The sequence below is a fragment of the Chiloscyllium punctatum genome, chromosome 15, assembly GCF_047496795.1.
Source record: "Chiloscyllium punctatum isolate Juve2018m chromosome 15, sChiPun1.3, whole genome shotgun sequence".
Taxonomy (NCBI): Eukaryota; Metazoa; Chordata; class Chondrichthyes; order Orectolobiformes; family Hemiscylliidae; genus Chiloscyllium; species Chiloscyllium punctatum.
The window spans coordinates 65,078,461-65,094,440 of NC_092753.1; the positions used below are offsets into that span (position 1 = coordinate 65,078,461).

Below are 15,980 nucleotides of genomic sequence, written 5' to 3' on the forward strand. Positions count from 1 at the left end.
GGTTGGCAAACGTGGTGCCACTGTTTAAGAAGGGTAGTAAGGACAAGCCAGGGAACTATAGACCAGAGAGCCTGACATCGGTGGTGGGCAAGTTATTGGAGGGAATCCTGAGGGACAGGATGTACATGTATTTGGAAAGGCAAGACTGATTAGGGATAGTCAACATGGCTTTGTGCATGGGAAATCATGTCTCACAAACTTGATTGAGTGTTTTGAGGAAGTAACAAAGAGAATTGATGAGGGCAGAGCGGTAGATGTGATCTGTATGGACTTCAGTAAGGTGTTTGACAAGGTTCCCCATGGTAGACTGGTTAGCAAGGTTAGATCTCACAGAATACAGGGAGAACTAGCCATTTGGATACAGAACTGGCTCAAAGGTAGTCGTCAGAGGGTGGTGGTGGAGGGTTGTTTTTCGGACTGTAAGCCTGTGACCAGTGGAGTGCCACAAGGATCGGTGCTGGGTCCTCTACTTTTTGTCATTTACATAAATGATTTGGATGCGAGCATAAGAGGTATAGTTAGTAAGTTTGCAAGTGACACCAAAATTGGAGGTGTAGTGGACAGGGAAGAGGGTTACCTCAGATTACAACGGGATCTTGACCAGATGGGCCAATGGGCTGAAAAGTGACAAATGGAGTTTAATTTAGATAAATGCGAAGTGCTGCATTTTGGGAAAGCAAATCTCAGCAGGACTTATACACTTAATGGTCAGGTCCTAGAGAGTGTTGCTGAACAAAGAGACCTTGGAATGCAGGTTCATAGCTCCTTGAAAGTGGAGTCGCAGTTAGATAAGATAGTGAAGAAGGTGTTTGGTATGCTTTCCTTTATTGGTCAGAGTATTGAGTACAGGAGTTGGGAGGTCGTGTTGCAGCTGTACAGGACATTGGTTAGGTCACTGTTGGAATATTGCGTGCAATTCTGGTCTCCTTCCTATCGGAAAGATGTTGTGAAACTTGAAAGGGTTCAGAAAAGATTTACAAGGATGTTGCCAGGGTTGGAGGATTTGAGCTATAGAGAGAGGCTGAACAGGCTGGGGCTGTTTTCCCTGGAGCATCGGAGGCCTGAGGGGTGACCTTTATAGAAGTTTACAAAATTATGATGGGCATGGATAGGATAAATAGGCAAAGTCTTTTCCCTGGGGTTGGGGAGTCCAGAACTAGAGGGCATAGGTTTAGGGTGAGAGGGGAAAGATGTAAAAGAGATCTACAGGGCAACATTTTCACACAGAGGGTGGTACATGTATGGAATGAGCTGCCAGAGGAAGTGGTGGAGGCCGGTACAACTGCAACATTTAAGAGGCATTTGGATGGTTATATGAATAGGAAGGGTTTGGAGGGTTATGTGCCGGGTGCTGGCAGGTGGGACTTGATTGGGTTGGGATGTCTGGTCGGTGTGGATGGGTTGAACCGAAGGGTCTGTTTCCATTCTGTACATCTCTATGAATCAATGACTCTATGACCTGGAAGGTATGTTAGGGTCCTTGGACAGTGAGGAGGGAGGAAATGAATAGGCAAGTGGTATATCACCTACAATTTCAGAGGAGGGTGAAATTGGGAAGAGAGGAAGTGTTCGATGGAATCACCTAGAGTGTTGCGGAGGAAACAGTGACAGTGAAGGAGACGGGAATTTGTTTTTGATGTTGGCAGAAAATTACCTTTTGAATACAGAGTCTAGTGGGGTGGCAAGTGAGAACAAAGTTCTCGTTTTATTGGTTCAGGGATGAAGGGGAAGGGTTAAGGGATGAAGAGTAGGAGACATGTTGAACTGTTTGGGATCCTGTCAACCTGGGAGGGGGAAGGGGCAAATCCTTGGTTGTGGAAAAAGGTGTCAGAGGCACTCCAGTGGAAGGTGGCATCGTTTAAACAGAGAACAACAGAGAAAGTGGGAGAATGGAATGAAATTCTTGCAAGAGGCAGGGTTTGAAGTGGTATACTTGTGGTAACTATCAGAGTATGTGGGTTTGTAGTGGAAACTTTTGTATCTTTGATTTTTCTTGCATCCTCCAAATTCCAACCACCCCACCCTACACACAGCCTTATTTTATTGACCATTTTCCTTTTCACACCTTAATTTACACATGTTTACATCTCTATCTTTCCTTCACCACCTTTAGTTACCCTTTGGCTCTTAGCACCTTTATAATCTGTTCCATTTGTTCCTTCTTTACCCTCTGTCTGCACCATTTAAAAAAAACACAACATGTTTCAGTTTTGAAGAAGAGCCAGACCTGCTGAGTTTCTCCAGTTGTTTTTTTATTTTGAGCTAGGTGATTAGCTCTTTCAGACAGCCAACACAGATGTGACGGGTTGAATCACTTCCTTGTGTTTTTTTTAATTCACTTATGGGACTGGTGTTCTTAAACTGCTGCAGTCCAAAGTTGTCTCACAATGTCCTCAGGGAGGGAATTTCAGAATTTTGACCCAGTGACAGTGAAGGAACAGTAATATACTTCAAAGTCAGGATGGTGAGTGACTTGAAGGGGAACTTGAAGGTGGTGGTGTTCCCATGTATCACCTTTATTATCCTTTGAGATAGAAATGGCCATGTTGTTTAATTCGGTGACTTCTAAATGTTTGACCAATATTACAGGCTGGCAGTATTTGTGATTGAATCTTAGTTTGAATATCCTAAATATCTTAAATATTCACCTGTTTATGTATGGATATATTGGATATGGGTGTGTGTGGGGATGGGGAAGGGGGTTATGGGTGTGAGGGTTGAAGGCTTAAAAACCTGTGGTTTTTTAATTAAAGCTGGATAGTCCTATGGCATTGAGGTGGACCTTTCCAACTGCTCATCTTCACAGCGGGCAATCCCAGTGGCTTTTCCCAGAGTCAGCTGCCCCAATGTCAGTCAGCACCACTTGCTGGCATTGAAGGTCCCATCTCTAGTCCCAGATTTTCCAGCATTGGTGAGCATGTGAAAACCTCAATTTTCATAATTCCCATTATTGTCTCCAGGATGAATATTCAGCCCACTATTGCTGGAACATCGTTGTTGGCAAAATTAAAAATTGTGACCAGAGCATTGGCACTAACTATCAATCTGATATATGTCCACTAGACTGCAAAGAATGAATGAAAGCTATATTTTATTAACATCACATTGGGGAGGAAATCACATTTCAATCAACCCACCATCACCATCCCATGAAATATCTCAATTCTGAAGCTGAGACTTGACTCTTTTGCCCCTGTGTTTGAAATAAATTTGCAGTATGATTTGAATTATTTAATATAGAACATAGAACAATACAGCGCAGAATCGGCCCTTCGGCCATCGATGTTGCACCAACTTTGAACTAATCTAAGCCCATCCCCCTACACTATCCCATCATCATCCATGTGCTTAGAATGAATTAATATTGAATAATAAACCATTTCACTCATGGAATTGTAAGGTTAGTTAGTATGGGAAATGGAAGTGATGAATTAATTAATAAAAAGTTCCTATTTTGATTTAGATTAACAGTCACCAAAAATATATCGGACCATTTACACGACTAACTTGTACTGTACTTCAGCTATGAAGGTAGATGCTGATAACCGGGCTCTCTACACTGGATAAGCATCAATTTCTTTGAAAAGAATTAGAGCAAAATTCATGAGTTTGCCAACATTTGATCTGGTTTTAGGTAACCAGTAGCTTATGTTTTAAAAATAAATGATATAAGTGTCAGTATTTACCAGTGGGAACCTTCTTGTTTTGAAAAGCTAGTAATTTCAGTTGGAAGGCTGGTACTATGTTTTTGTGCATGGATAAAATATTAAATTTCAGGTCAAACTGGGGTAGCATGGTATTATTACAATGTCTGAATACTGAAAATTAAAAAATCTCTCAAATCAGAAACTTTCATGTGCACCCCAAATCCATCCCCTACCTCTTAGAAATTAGTGCGGAAAGCATAAGCACAAATATTTAATTGCGTCATTATTTCTTTCCTGGATGTTTCTCAATTGTCTCCAGTGCCCTTGCATGGACCCCACCATTTCTGTAAAAGGTTTTTTGGCATGTTGTGATGTTTGTCTCAAAGAGTGAGGTTTAAAGGGTGTGGATATGAATGTTGGTGAAAACTGAACAGTTTTGTTCTTAGATATCTTTGTGTCAGAGGCAATGCAAGCAACATTCTCCAGACTGATTCTTAGCATAACAGGATTGTCCTTGAGGAGATATTCATTTGATGAATGGTACATTCCCTGAATTTACAAGAATGACAGGTGAATCTAATTGAAACAAAAAACTTCTAAGATGCTTGACAAGATAACTATTGGGAAAATGCTTACCCTGATTGGGAGTTGACATGAAGGAGGGGGGTGCAGTTTAAGAATAATGGGTCAGGCATTTAGGAATGACATGAAAATATTCTTCACTAAAAAGTTTATGGATCGCTGAAGTGCTGTAACCTAGAGTGCAGTGAAAGCTCAGTTCTTTGTATTCAAATCAGAAATAAGGGAGAGAAGGGCTAGTATGGGAAGGGGAGGTTGAGGTAGAAAGTCAGCCATGATCTAAACAAATTTAGAGTAAGCTTAATAAGTAGAATAGTCTACTCCTACTTATATTTCTTACATTTTTACTTTGTACGGAACAAAAGCAGGGTAAGGGAATACAGACCTTGATGTTTTGACAAATCAGATCCCAAGTCCTCATGCTAGCAATGAGACCAAGAAAGATATTTTCCTGGAGTGGCCTCCTAATTGGATGTGTGACATCACCAATTAATGATGGCAGACTAGCTGCCAATGCTGTCAGTCAACTCACAGGACCAACATTTCTGAAATCTCAGCAGCTCCACCAGACAGGGAATACTGTCTATGCGGATCAGTGACCAAGAGGAAGCCTCTTAGTTTACAGGTATTCCCTATTTAAAATGATTCAAATATCATATTTAAAGCAATTTGTAAATAATGAAACCTACCTGAAGAGCACTTCCTTCATTTTTGTTTTAGTCCAGTTACTGTGCACCAAAAAAACACTGTAACTCAGAGGTGGGGAACCTTTTCATGTTGGAAGGCCGCATTATGTTAGTTGTAATCTAATAAGGCCACATCCAAGAAACTTCAATCATATATTCTGCAAAATTCACATTATTTTGTAAAAATCTAACTAGAGTCACATTATAACTAAATCACGAGCATAACAGGTGTCGAAATAGCCCTTATGACTTACCAATGGTCTGTGAGGATTATTTCGTTGAATTTTCTTTTACTCTCTGATATTTTAAATACATTCATTTTAAGATTAAAATAAAAATAATAAAGGACGAAGAAAACATATCATTAAAAAATAAAAGATTTGTTCTGCAAAATTTGAATTCATCCAAAAGGCCACATGCGGCCTTAAGGCCACAGGTTCCCCACCCATGCTATAACTGATTTTGCTCTTTAGACATTTTTACATACACCACTTGTCTGCTTAACACCCCTCCCAACTCCCTCCCTCACTCCCTTTCACTTGTCACCCCTTTCACGACTTCCCTCTTCCAACCTCCTTGTTATTTCCCAGCTGTTGTTCCTCTCTCATGCCCTCAAACTGAGCAATCACTCAGCTGAGGGATTACAAGGGAGAACAGGAAAGGAACAAGGCAGTAAAAGGTAGCCAGGAGAGGGAAACAACAAGCCTGAGGGAGTATAGACAAGGAAGCAGCAAGCAAGAGCAGCAGGAGATTGAAAGAGGGATTCTACGAGTAGAAAGGACAGTAAGTTCAAAATAAATTTTTGGAACAGTTAAGTTTAAGGCAGTGAATAAAATCTTAATACCAAATCCTATTATGTATTTTCTATTGAGAAAGCATCTATGGGAATAGATGAGCTGGAAAAGTTCTGCCTCAACAAAAATAGTGATGAAAGAAATATATAACCATGCAAAATTCTGATTAGTCCTCCGAGTTTTACGTGGGTGGTGGTGTTCATAGATTTTCATCACCTCATCTTCAGTGTAAATTGGAAACAAAACACAATTTTAAACTTCTGTTATTTTTATTGTCATTTGTTCTCTCAAATTTTCCCATGGGGACTTCATTATAGCTGCCTCCTGCTACAGAGAACTGGACGACTGACATGCAATTTTTAGGGACATTAATTTTATTGGCTAAACATCACTGACAATATTATGCGCACAATATCGCATCTACATTTGAGCTCATTTTAATGCTTTACTCTGATTTTAATAAATTTCATTATAAAAAATATGTTTTAGTAAAGCCACAATAATTACTGGGCTTTGTTGGTAAACAGCTGTTAGCATGGAATGCTGAGACATACAGAATCAGACTATTTGTTCCATGTTACTTCTCAGGTGTGAGCTGAGATAGCTGAGCTCAGCCATAAGAACTATATGGGAACTATAATTGCCATCACAGGTCCTGTGGAGAAAACCAGCATGAAGTCCCACTCTGACCACACTCTAGTGTTCTTTTTGTACAGTGAGTATATGCAGTTGTTGGGTGAAGGTAAAGTCCTTCTGATGCCCTCCCTGCTGACTCAGTGTGCAGTTCCACAGGAACAAAGTACTTCAACAGTACTTTGTGGGGGTCTAACAAGGTTGATGCCAAACTAAGGTTATCAGATTCTGCAGAGTAGACAGATATTTACAGTGAAGTCATTCTTCCAACAAAAATTGCATCAATTAATAAGTGGCTCTAAAATGCTCCCTGTGGAACCATATCCTAGCATGAGAGACTGACTTCAGAAGAATGGGATGGGATAATCACTGTGTTAACATTCTGGACTTGTTTTTTAAAGCCCAACTCATAATGAGATTTATCAAAGTACAATGGTGGATCATTTTCTAATACCACATCAACATTTAATGTAAACGTGCCATCCCTTGCAAATTTCTTAAACTTTATAGAAATGCTACTTCTTTATTTAGATAATTTTCCAAACACTTTTAGGGAGAATTAATTAGTGAAACCAAACCATTATATTTACCAGGAAGTATAATAATTGAAAGCAGTTATGAGTAATCTAGCATGCTGTGCTGTACAATAAGGGATAAAAACACAAATTATGTCAGCTATTGTGATCAGCAAGGCAATATAATTCTTTATATAATTTTCACAATTTTTTTTTGTATTACAGAATGGGCATTTGTTGCTTTAGTGCTCTCAGGATCTCTAATATTGCTCATCTTACTTGGTGTATGCTGGTGCCAGTGCTGTCCTCACACATGCTGTTGTTATGTCCGCTGCCCATGTTGTCCAGAGTCTTGCTGTTGCCCTCGAGCCTGTAAGTACACTTTTCTACAGTTCATTTGGGAAAGGGATTATTTTCTGTCTCTTGACTTCTTCTTTTCATTACCTTTTAGGCTAATTCTGGAAGGTTTATTTGGTTAAAGACACAGGATTAATAGGATTGCTCATAAATTTCAGGAATTACAATCAACAAGATTGTTTCTTCTTCAGTGCACCAATATACGTGTCTGCCCTTAGAAAATGATTTTATGTGATACAAACAAAAATTATGCACTGATCTGAAAAGAAATAGTGTTCATTGAATAAAGCTACGTAACAGATAAAGCACAGAAAAAAAGTTACCTTCCAATACTTTCATTCTAATATGTTACAGACTAAACACAAAGCATTTTAGAGTGTAATATCATGTTGGCACAAAGAAATTAAGCCAGGGGACTCGGTAGACACCAGCTGATAATTTCAAAAGATGCAAAATGCCCATCACTTGTACAAAACTCTACAATGGCAATTAAATATTAAAGTGACTAAAGAAATGATAAATTGAAACTGTGGGAGCCGTCATCAGTTTATTTAGGACATCATGATAGTGCAGCTCTGAGTAACAGCAAGAGGGTTAATTTCACACAAATAATCATTCAAGGGCATGCAGTCTTTTATTAAACAAGAAAAGAAAATCAATGTTCCTGTATGGAACAAGGCCTTGACCAATTAAAGAGAAATGTTCAATATTATTCTTCTCTCTTAACCAGTGTATGCAGCTGGGAAAGCAGTAAAAGCTGGACATCTTCCTAATGTTGCAGCCTATCCACCGTATTACATCCCCAGGGTACCCATATCACCAAGTGTAATTGATTCGAAGCCTCTGTCTTCAACTGCACATGTGGACAATGATATGGGAGGATCTGGTAAGAAAACTTTTACTTAAAACAAAAATCATTCTAAGGACCTCGGTTACCACGTCCAATATCAACAATATCAAATCATGTATAGAAAGAAGCTCTTAAACTTATTCTAGACAAAGCTCCAAACATAACTACATAATAACAGCTAGTGGAAATGATACAAATTGGTAACTAGCATTAATAATTTGCCTTTTTTCATTCATTAACCACACTTTCTTCATTATCCTGGATTTTACTCAATCATAACTCCCCCTTCTCATAGCCTATTTCCTCGGGATGGGTGAGGCAGGTCTGCAGCTCCAGCTTCAAGGTCCTCTTCCTTGCCCGCTTAAGTTCAGCAGCAGTCACAGGTCACCGTTTGATGACTTCTCCACATCCACAATGGTGACATGGCAGCTAAGGCTGCTTTTTCTAGTTTAAATTTGAAAATCTTCTGAAGACAGCACCTCAATTTTGAAGCATCTTCTTGTTCATTTGCCAGCCATGGGATGTTGCTGCTGCTACTTCTGAGCTGGAATGCCTCTCCTTAACCAGCGTTACAACTGGCCAATTCAGGAAAACTCACAGCTGAGTGATTGTTTCCCATAAGGTGATGCACTTTCAGTCTGACACTGGGATTTAGGAGGCCACAGGAAAACTGTACTCAGTGTTGCTGTTTGTTTTCAGAGTTAAACTACAGGTACTACATCTAAAATCTGGCACTATGAAAATCGGAATTATCTGAAAACTGGACATTTTATCTCGTTTTACTCTCCTGGAGCACAGTAGGCATGGCCACAATAAGGTTGCTTTAAGGCTGATTCCAGAGGACAAACTCAGTGAGGATTGTACACAAACATACTGAACATACAGGGTAGGAGCACAGGTGTATAATTTGACCCCTTGAACCTGCTTTGCTGTTTACTAAAATCATGGCGCATCTGATTGTAACCTTTAACTTCATATCCCAGGTAACCTTTCATCCCTTTACTTATCAAGAACTTATTTATCCCTGCCTTAAAAATATTTAAACACTCTGTTTCTACTTCCTCATGAGGAAGAGAGTTCTAAGGACTCTTCGAAACATAGAAAATAGGAGCAGAAGTAGGCCACTTGGTCCTCTGAGCCTGTTCTGCTATTCAACATGATCATGGCCAATTGTCCAACTCAGTATCCAATTTCTGCTTTCTCTGGTACCTTTTTATCCCTTTAGTCCCACAAACCACATATGACTCCTTCCTGAAAATTTTTTTATTCACTCATGGGACATGGGTGTTCCTGGCTGGCTAGCATTTATTGCCCAAACCCTAGTTGTCTTTAAGAAGGTTGTGGTGAGCTGTCATCTTGAATTGCTGCAGTCCACATGCTGTAGGTACACCCACAATTCCTTTCAAGAAGGAATTTCAATGCTTCAACATTTCAGTACTTTGGTTTCAAGTACTTTTTATGGCAGAGAATTCCATCTGGATGAAGAAATTTATCATCATCTTAGTCCTACCCCATATCTTTAGACTGTAGCCCCTGGTTGTGGACAACACAATCATCAGGAATATTCTTCCTGTGTTTAGCCTGTCCAACCTTGTTCAAACTTTATAGGTTTCACAGAGATTCTCCTCTCATTCTTCCAAACGCTAGTGTATATAGATCCCTGAGGAAGGGCTCCTGCCCAAAACGTCAATTTTCCCACTCCTTGGATGCTGCCTGACCTGCTGTGCTTTTCCAGCACCACTCTAATCTTGACTCTGATCTCCAGCATCTACCGTCCTCACTTTCACCAAATAGACCTAACTTATCCATCATCTCTCCATATTCAGTCCTGCCATCCCAGAAATCAGTCTGGTTTGTTATATTCCCTCCATAGCTAGAACATCCTTTCTCAGATAAGGAGACCTAAACAGTACAGAATAATCCAAGAATACTCCAGATACATTCTCAGTCTCACCAGTCCCCTGTATAACCTCGCAAGGTCTTTGGTTGGTAAATGTAATCAATAATACACCTGGAAATGAGTCAAGGCTTATGTTAAATCAGCTGATCTCAGAACGTATTGCTATAGGAATGATACAGTTATCCTCAGGACTCCCTTTGGAACACAAATTAAGCCAGAGTTTTCTCTGCTAGTATATCTGAGCCCTGGTACACATATATCTGCCTTTCCAGGGAATTTCTTATGAGGAATTATTAAATGCTGCAGTGAGATTCTGACTGTTATCAATCAATATCTGATTGTTTTATATGTCATGAGAAAACAAAGTGCCAGTATTAATAGTGTTTTCACAGGAAAATGTAAATTCTACTTCTTTCATTCTATATCAGAACTAACTGACAATGCATCAGCACAATTCTCCATTCCTTCAGGATTAGACTGTGACACATGAGTTGTAAATGATTAGGAAAGTGATTGCATTCTCTTTATCTTTAAATGACAACTTCTGTTTAATCAAAGCTGCAATGAGATGCCTCCTCCGCCCGTCAGCCCATCTGATCAAGGTTCTGTTGTACTGAGGTAACCTTCTTTGCTGTCACTACACCCCCAATTTTGCTGTCATCTGCAAACTTACTAACCATACCTCCTATGTTCACATCTAAATCATTTATATAAATAACAAAAGCAGTGGACCCAGCACCAATCCTTGTGGCATAAAGCTGGCCACAGACCTCCAGTCTGAAAAGCAACCCTTCACAACCACCCTTTTGTCTCCTATCTTTGAGCCCATTCTGTATCCAAATGGCTAGTTCTCCCTCTATTCCATATGCTGTCATCTATTCTTACTGATTGCAGTCTATGGGTCAGAAAGTTGAGGATCCAGTTACAGAGAGGGGAGCCATGACCTAGGTCTCAGAGTTCCGTGATGAGTTTGTTTGGGATTATAGTGTGGAAGACAGAACTGTAGTTAATAAGCAGAAGCCAGACATAGGTATCCTTGTTATCCAGATGTTCCAGGGATGAATGCAGGGCAAGGGAGATGGCATCTGCTGTGGACCTGTTCTGCCAGTAGGTGAATTGTAAAGGGTCAAGGCAATTTGTTAGGCTGGAGTTGATGTGAGCCATGACTAACCTCTCGAAGCACTTTCAGAATTATGAAGGTTAGAGCCACTGGGCGGATAACTTGAAATTAAGGCACATGAGTTCTGTGGTTGAGCAGTTAATCAGTCACACCCTCACATGCACCTAAACTATGAGAAATGGGAAGACTATATTTGAAAGAAAGACTAGAGTTTTTCAAGTGCGCATGCAGTTCTAAAATGGATGACCATACGCAGAAGGTCAATTTAAAATACTCTGAACCTTCCTGGGACATTGTAAATAAGGCTGTATTTGACTAAAAGCATCTCCTATATATAAGATATGGATTGATAAACATGATGTCTTGTCTGTTGAGGCAAAACCACCAGCTGTTGGCAGTTTGGACTTCTTTAACATTAAATCAGCTATCAATGTGGTAGTGACCAGAAAATGGGGGTGAGGTAAAGTTGAGGGAAAACACGAATAGAAGCAAGCAGTATCCTGGAATTGAGTGGATTATTCCTGGTCCTTGCAGCTCCATATTATATAGTAATCTACTAACAATAGATTGATTTAACACAGCTATTTTTTTCTCATTCTTCTCTAGTACGAAGTGGCTACAGGATTCAAGCCAACAAAGAGCAAGACTCCATGAAGGTCCTCTATTATGTGGAAAAGGAATTGGCACAATTTGACCCCTCTCGGAGAAAATATGAACAATGTATGGGTGATTTGTAATAAGATAGATTTGAGGCATGTTTACTATGGCTATTTTCTAATAATATACTAGCTCAGCAAAAGCATTAACTTCATTAGAGACTTTCAGCCTCCAATGTTTCATTTAAGTTTGCACTGCCGTGATCAATTCAGCTTTAGCAGTGTAGCTATTTAAATTCATTTATGTTCTCTCCCTGTAAAAAGACTTTTAAAAGCATTACATAAATATGCATGATTTTTAAGTACACATTTCGAAAAGGAATGCTGTGACCCACCTACCAATTTTAATCTGCAATATTCTATTGTATTCATTCATAGAATTCCCAAGTGTATTCATAGTATCCTTAGTGTGGAAACAGGCCCTTCGGCCTAACAAGTCCACACTGACCTTCTGAAGAGTAACCCACCCAGATGCATTCCCCTACCCTATTATCTTATGTTTATCCCTGACTAATGTACCTAATCTACAGATCCCTGAACACTATGGGCAATTTAGCATGGCCAATTCACCTGACCTGCATATCTTTGGATTGTGGGAGGAAACCAGAGCACCCAGAGGGAACCCATGCTGACACAGGAAGAATGTGCAGACTACACACAGACAGTTGCCTGAGTCTGGAATCAAACCAGGATCCCTGGTGCTGTGAGGCAGCAGTGCTAACCACTGAGCCATTGTGCCACCCCTGTTATGGTTAGCATTTCCATACTGCTATAATGCGGTAGTTCTGTTCTCATGCAATCCGATGTTATGAATAAATAGTGTAATAGCAGCACCATTTAAACTACTGGGCTGGAATCACGATATAACCAATACATACTTTAAGACTTTGTGCTGTAGAAACAGTGTCCCCAATTCATCAATCATGTCATAGCAAATTTGTGTTAATGAAACATACATTATGGTAGAACACCCTGTGAGAGTTTTCCTGGTCTCCTGAAGAATATAGAGATGGAATCCATTCCCCCGACCCTTGTACATAGAACATAGAACATAGAAAAATACAGCTCAGTACAGACCCTTTGGCCTCGATGTTGCGCCGACCGAAGCCTACCTAACCTACACTAGCCCAATAACCTCCATATGCTTATCCAATGCCCGCTTAAATGACCATAAAGAGGGTGAGTCCACCACTGATACTGGCAGGGCATTCCATGAACTCACAACCCGCTGAGTAAAGAATCTACCCCTAACATCTGTCCTATACCAACCTCCCCTTAATTTAAAGCTGTGTCCCCTAGTAACAGCTGACTCCATACGCGGAAAAAGGTTCTCACTGTCAACCCTATCTAAACCCCTAATCATCTTGTACACCTCTATCAAATCGCCCCTAAACCTTCTTTTCTCCAATGAGAACAGCCCCAAGTGCCTCAGCCTCTCCTCATACGATCTTCCTACCATGCCAGGCAACATCCTGGTAAACCTCCTCTGCACCCGTTCCAGTGCCTCCACATCCTTCCTATCGTATGGCGACCAAAACTGTACACAATACTCCAGATAAGGCCGCACCAGAGTCTTATACAACTGCAACCTGACCTCAGGACGCTGGAACTCAAATCCTCTACCAATAAAGCCCAGTACGCCATATGCCTTCTTCACAGCACTATTTACCTGGGTGGCAACTTTCAGAGATCTGTGTACATGGACACCAAGATCCCTCTGCTCATCCACACTACCAAGTAGCCTACCATTAGCCCAGTAATCCATCTTCTTGTTACTCCTACCAAAGTGAATGACTTCACACTTAGCTACATTGAACTCCATTTGCCACCTTTCTGCCCAGCTCTGCAACTTATCTATATCCCGCTGTAACCTGCCACATCCTTCTTCGCTGTCCACCACTCCCCTGACTTTCGTATCATCCACAAACTTGCTCACCCAGCCTTCAAGCCCCTCCTCCAGGTCATTTATAAAAATGACAAACAGCAATGGTCCCAAAACAGATCCTTGTGGAACACCGCTAGTAACTGCACTCCAAGATGAACCTTTACCATCAACTACTACCCTCTGTCTCCTTCCAGCCAGCCAATTCCTCAGCCAAACCTCTAATGCACCCTCGATGCCATACCTCCGTAATTTTTGCAGTCGCCTACCATGGGGTACCTTATCGAAAGCCTTGCTAAAATCCATATACACCACATCTACTGCTTTACCCTCGTCCACTTCCTTAGTCACCTTCTCAAAGAACTCAATAAGGTTTGTGAGGCATGACCTGCCCTTCACAAAACCATGCTGACTATCCTTGATCACATTATTCCTCTCCAGATGTTCATAAATCCTATCCCTTACAATTCTCTCTAAGACTTTGTTCACAACAGAAGTGAGACTCACTGGCCTATGGTTACTAGGGCTGTCCCTACTCCCCTTCTTGAACAAGGGGACCACATTTGCTATCCTCCAGTCCTCTGGCACTATTCCTGTAGACAACGACGACATAAAAATCAAGGCCAATGGCTCCGCTATCTCCTCCCTTGCTTCCCAGAGGATCCTAGGATAAATGCTATCAGGCCCAGGGGACTTATCTATTTTCACCCTTTCCAGTATTCCCCGGACCTCTTCCCTACATCCCTCAAAGCCATCCATTCTAATCACTTGTGACTCAATATACACACCAGCAACAACATCCTGTTCCTGAGTGAATACTGACGAAAAGTATCGATTTAGTGTCTCTCCAATCTCCTCTGCCTCCAAGCACAACTTCCCACTACTATCCTTGACTGGACCGATACCTACCCTAGTCATCCTTTTATTCCTGACATACCTATAGAAAGCCTTAGGGTTTTCCCTAATCCTACCAACCAAGGACTTTTTATGTCCCCTTCTCGCTGCTCTTAGCTCTCTCGTCAGATCCTTCCTGGCTACCTTATAACTCTCAATCGCCCCAACTGAACCTTCACGCCTCATCTTTACATAGGCCGCCCTCTTCCCTTTTAAAAGGGATTCTAATTCCTTATTAAACTACGGCTCCCTCACAAGACCCTTTCCTCCCTGCCTGACTGGTACATACTTATCAAGGACACCCAATAGCTGCTCCTTGAACAAGCGCCACATATCATTTGTGTCCTTCCCTTGAAGCCTATTTTTCCAATCCATACATCCTAAGTCATACCTCACCACATCATAATTTCCCTGCCCCCAGCTATAACTCTTACCCTGCAGTGCACACTTATCCCTCTCCATCACTAGAGTGAAAGTCACCGAGTTGTGGTCACTGTCCCCGAAGTGCTCACCGAATCATAGAGAAGTCACAGCACAGAAAGAGGCCATCCTCTTTACTATCAAATACTCAACCCAATTTTTGACTGCAAATTTCCCAAGCATGTTTCGTACATTTAAGTCAAAACCATTCATTACATACCAAAAACAAGAGACCCATAATTGCTAGCTGTAGAACACCACTGGAAACAGCTTTCCATTTATAAAAACGTCTGTCAACTATTACTGTTTGCTTCCTGTCACTGAGCCAATTTTGGATCCAACTCACCACATTCCTCTGTATCTCATGAGTTTTAATTTTTACTCATCACCTGAAGTATGAAACTTTGTCAAATGTCTTACTAAGATCCATGTAGACAATATTCACTGCACTATCCTCATGAATACTTGTTACTTCCTCAAAACATTCAATTAAGTTTGCAAAACGTGACCTTTCCTTCACAAATCATTCTGACTTCTTCAATTAATCTAAACTTCTACACGAATCAATTAACCCTGTCTCTCAATGTTGATTCCAGTAATTTGCCCACTACAGAGGTCAGACTGACTGGCCTTTTAGTATTTGATCTATTCCTCGTACTGTTTTATAATAATGGCACAACATTTCTGGTACCTTGCTTGTATCTAGTGAGGAGAAAGAGAGCCTGCAGATGCTGGAGATCAGAGCTGAAAATGTGTTGGAAAAGGGTAGCAGGTCAGGCAGCATCCAAGGAGCCAGAGAATCGATGTTTCGGGCATGAGCCCTTCTTCAGGAATCTGTAGTTCAGGAATCTGTAGTTGGTAGTTCTTCCAAGCACCCTGAAATCTGCTTTCAGGATCTCATTCCTATTCCTACCCAAGTCACTGGCACTAATGTGGACTATGAATTCTGATTGATCACCTCTCCCAGAACAAGGTCTTGCAGCTGCTCAGTAATAAACCTGACCCAGGCACTGCCCTGGAGTCAGACTGACAGCCACAGAAACACCG

The 15,980-nt window shown here is 40.9% G+C and overlaps 1 protein-coding gene across 2 annotated transcripts in view; it reads left to right on the forward strand.

Moving 5' to 3' along the window:
• The window catches only part of ildr2 (immunoglobulin-like domain containing receptor 2), a 133,584-nt gene that overhangs the window by 99,295 nt on the left and 18,309 nt on the right, over nucleotides 1-15,980 (forward strand). For both annotated transcript variants that reach the window (XM_072585333.1, XM_072585334.1), the window contains 3 exons: nucleotides 7,080-7,226; nucleotides 7,942-8,097; nucleotides 11,688-11,801. In XM_072585333.1, coding sequence (XP_072441434.1) covers nucleotides 7,080-7,226; nucleotides 7,942-8,097; nucleotides 11,688-11,801 — 417 coding nt within the window. The remainder of the gene's footprint in view (nucleotides 1-7,079; nucleotides 7,227-7,941; nucleotides 8,098-11,687; nucleotides 11,802-15,980) is intronic.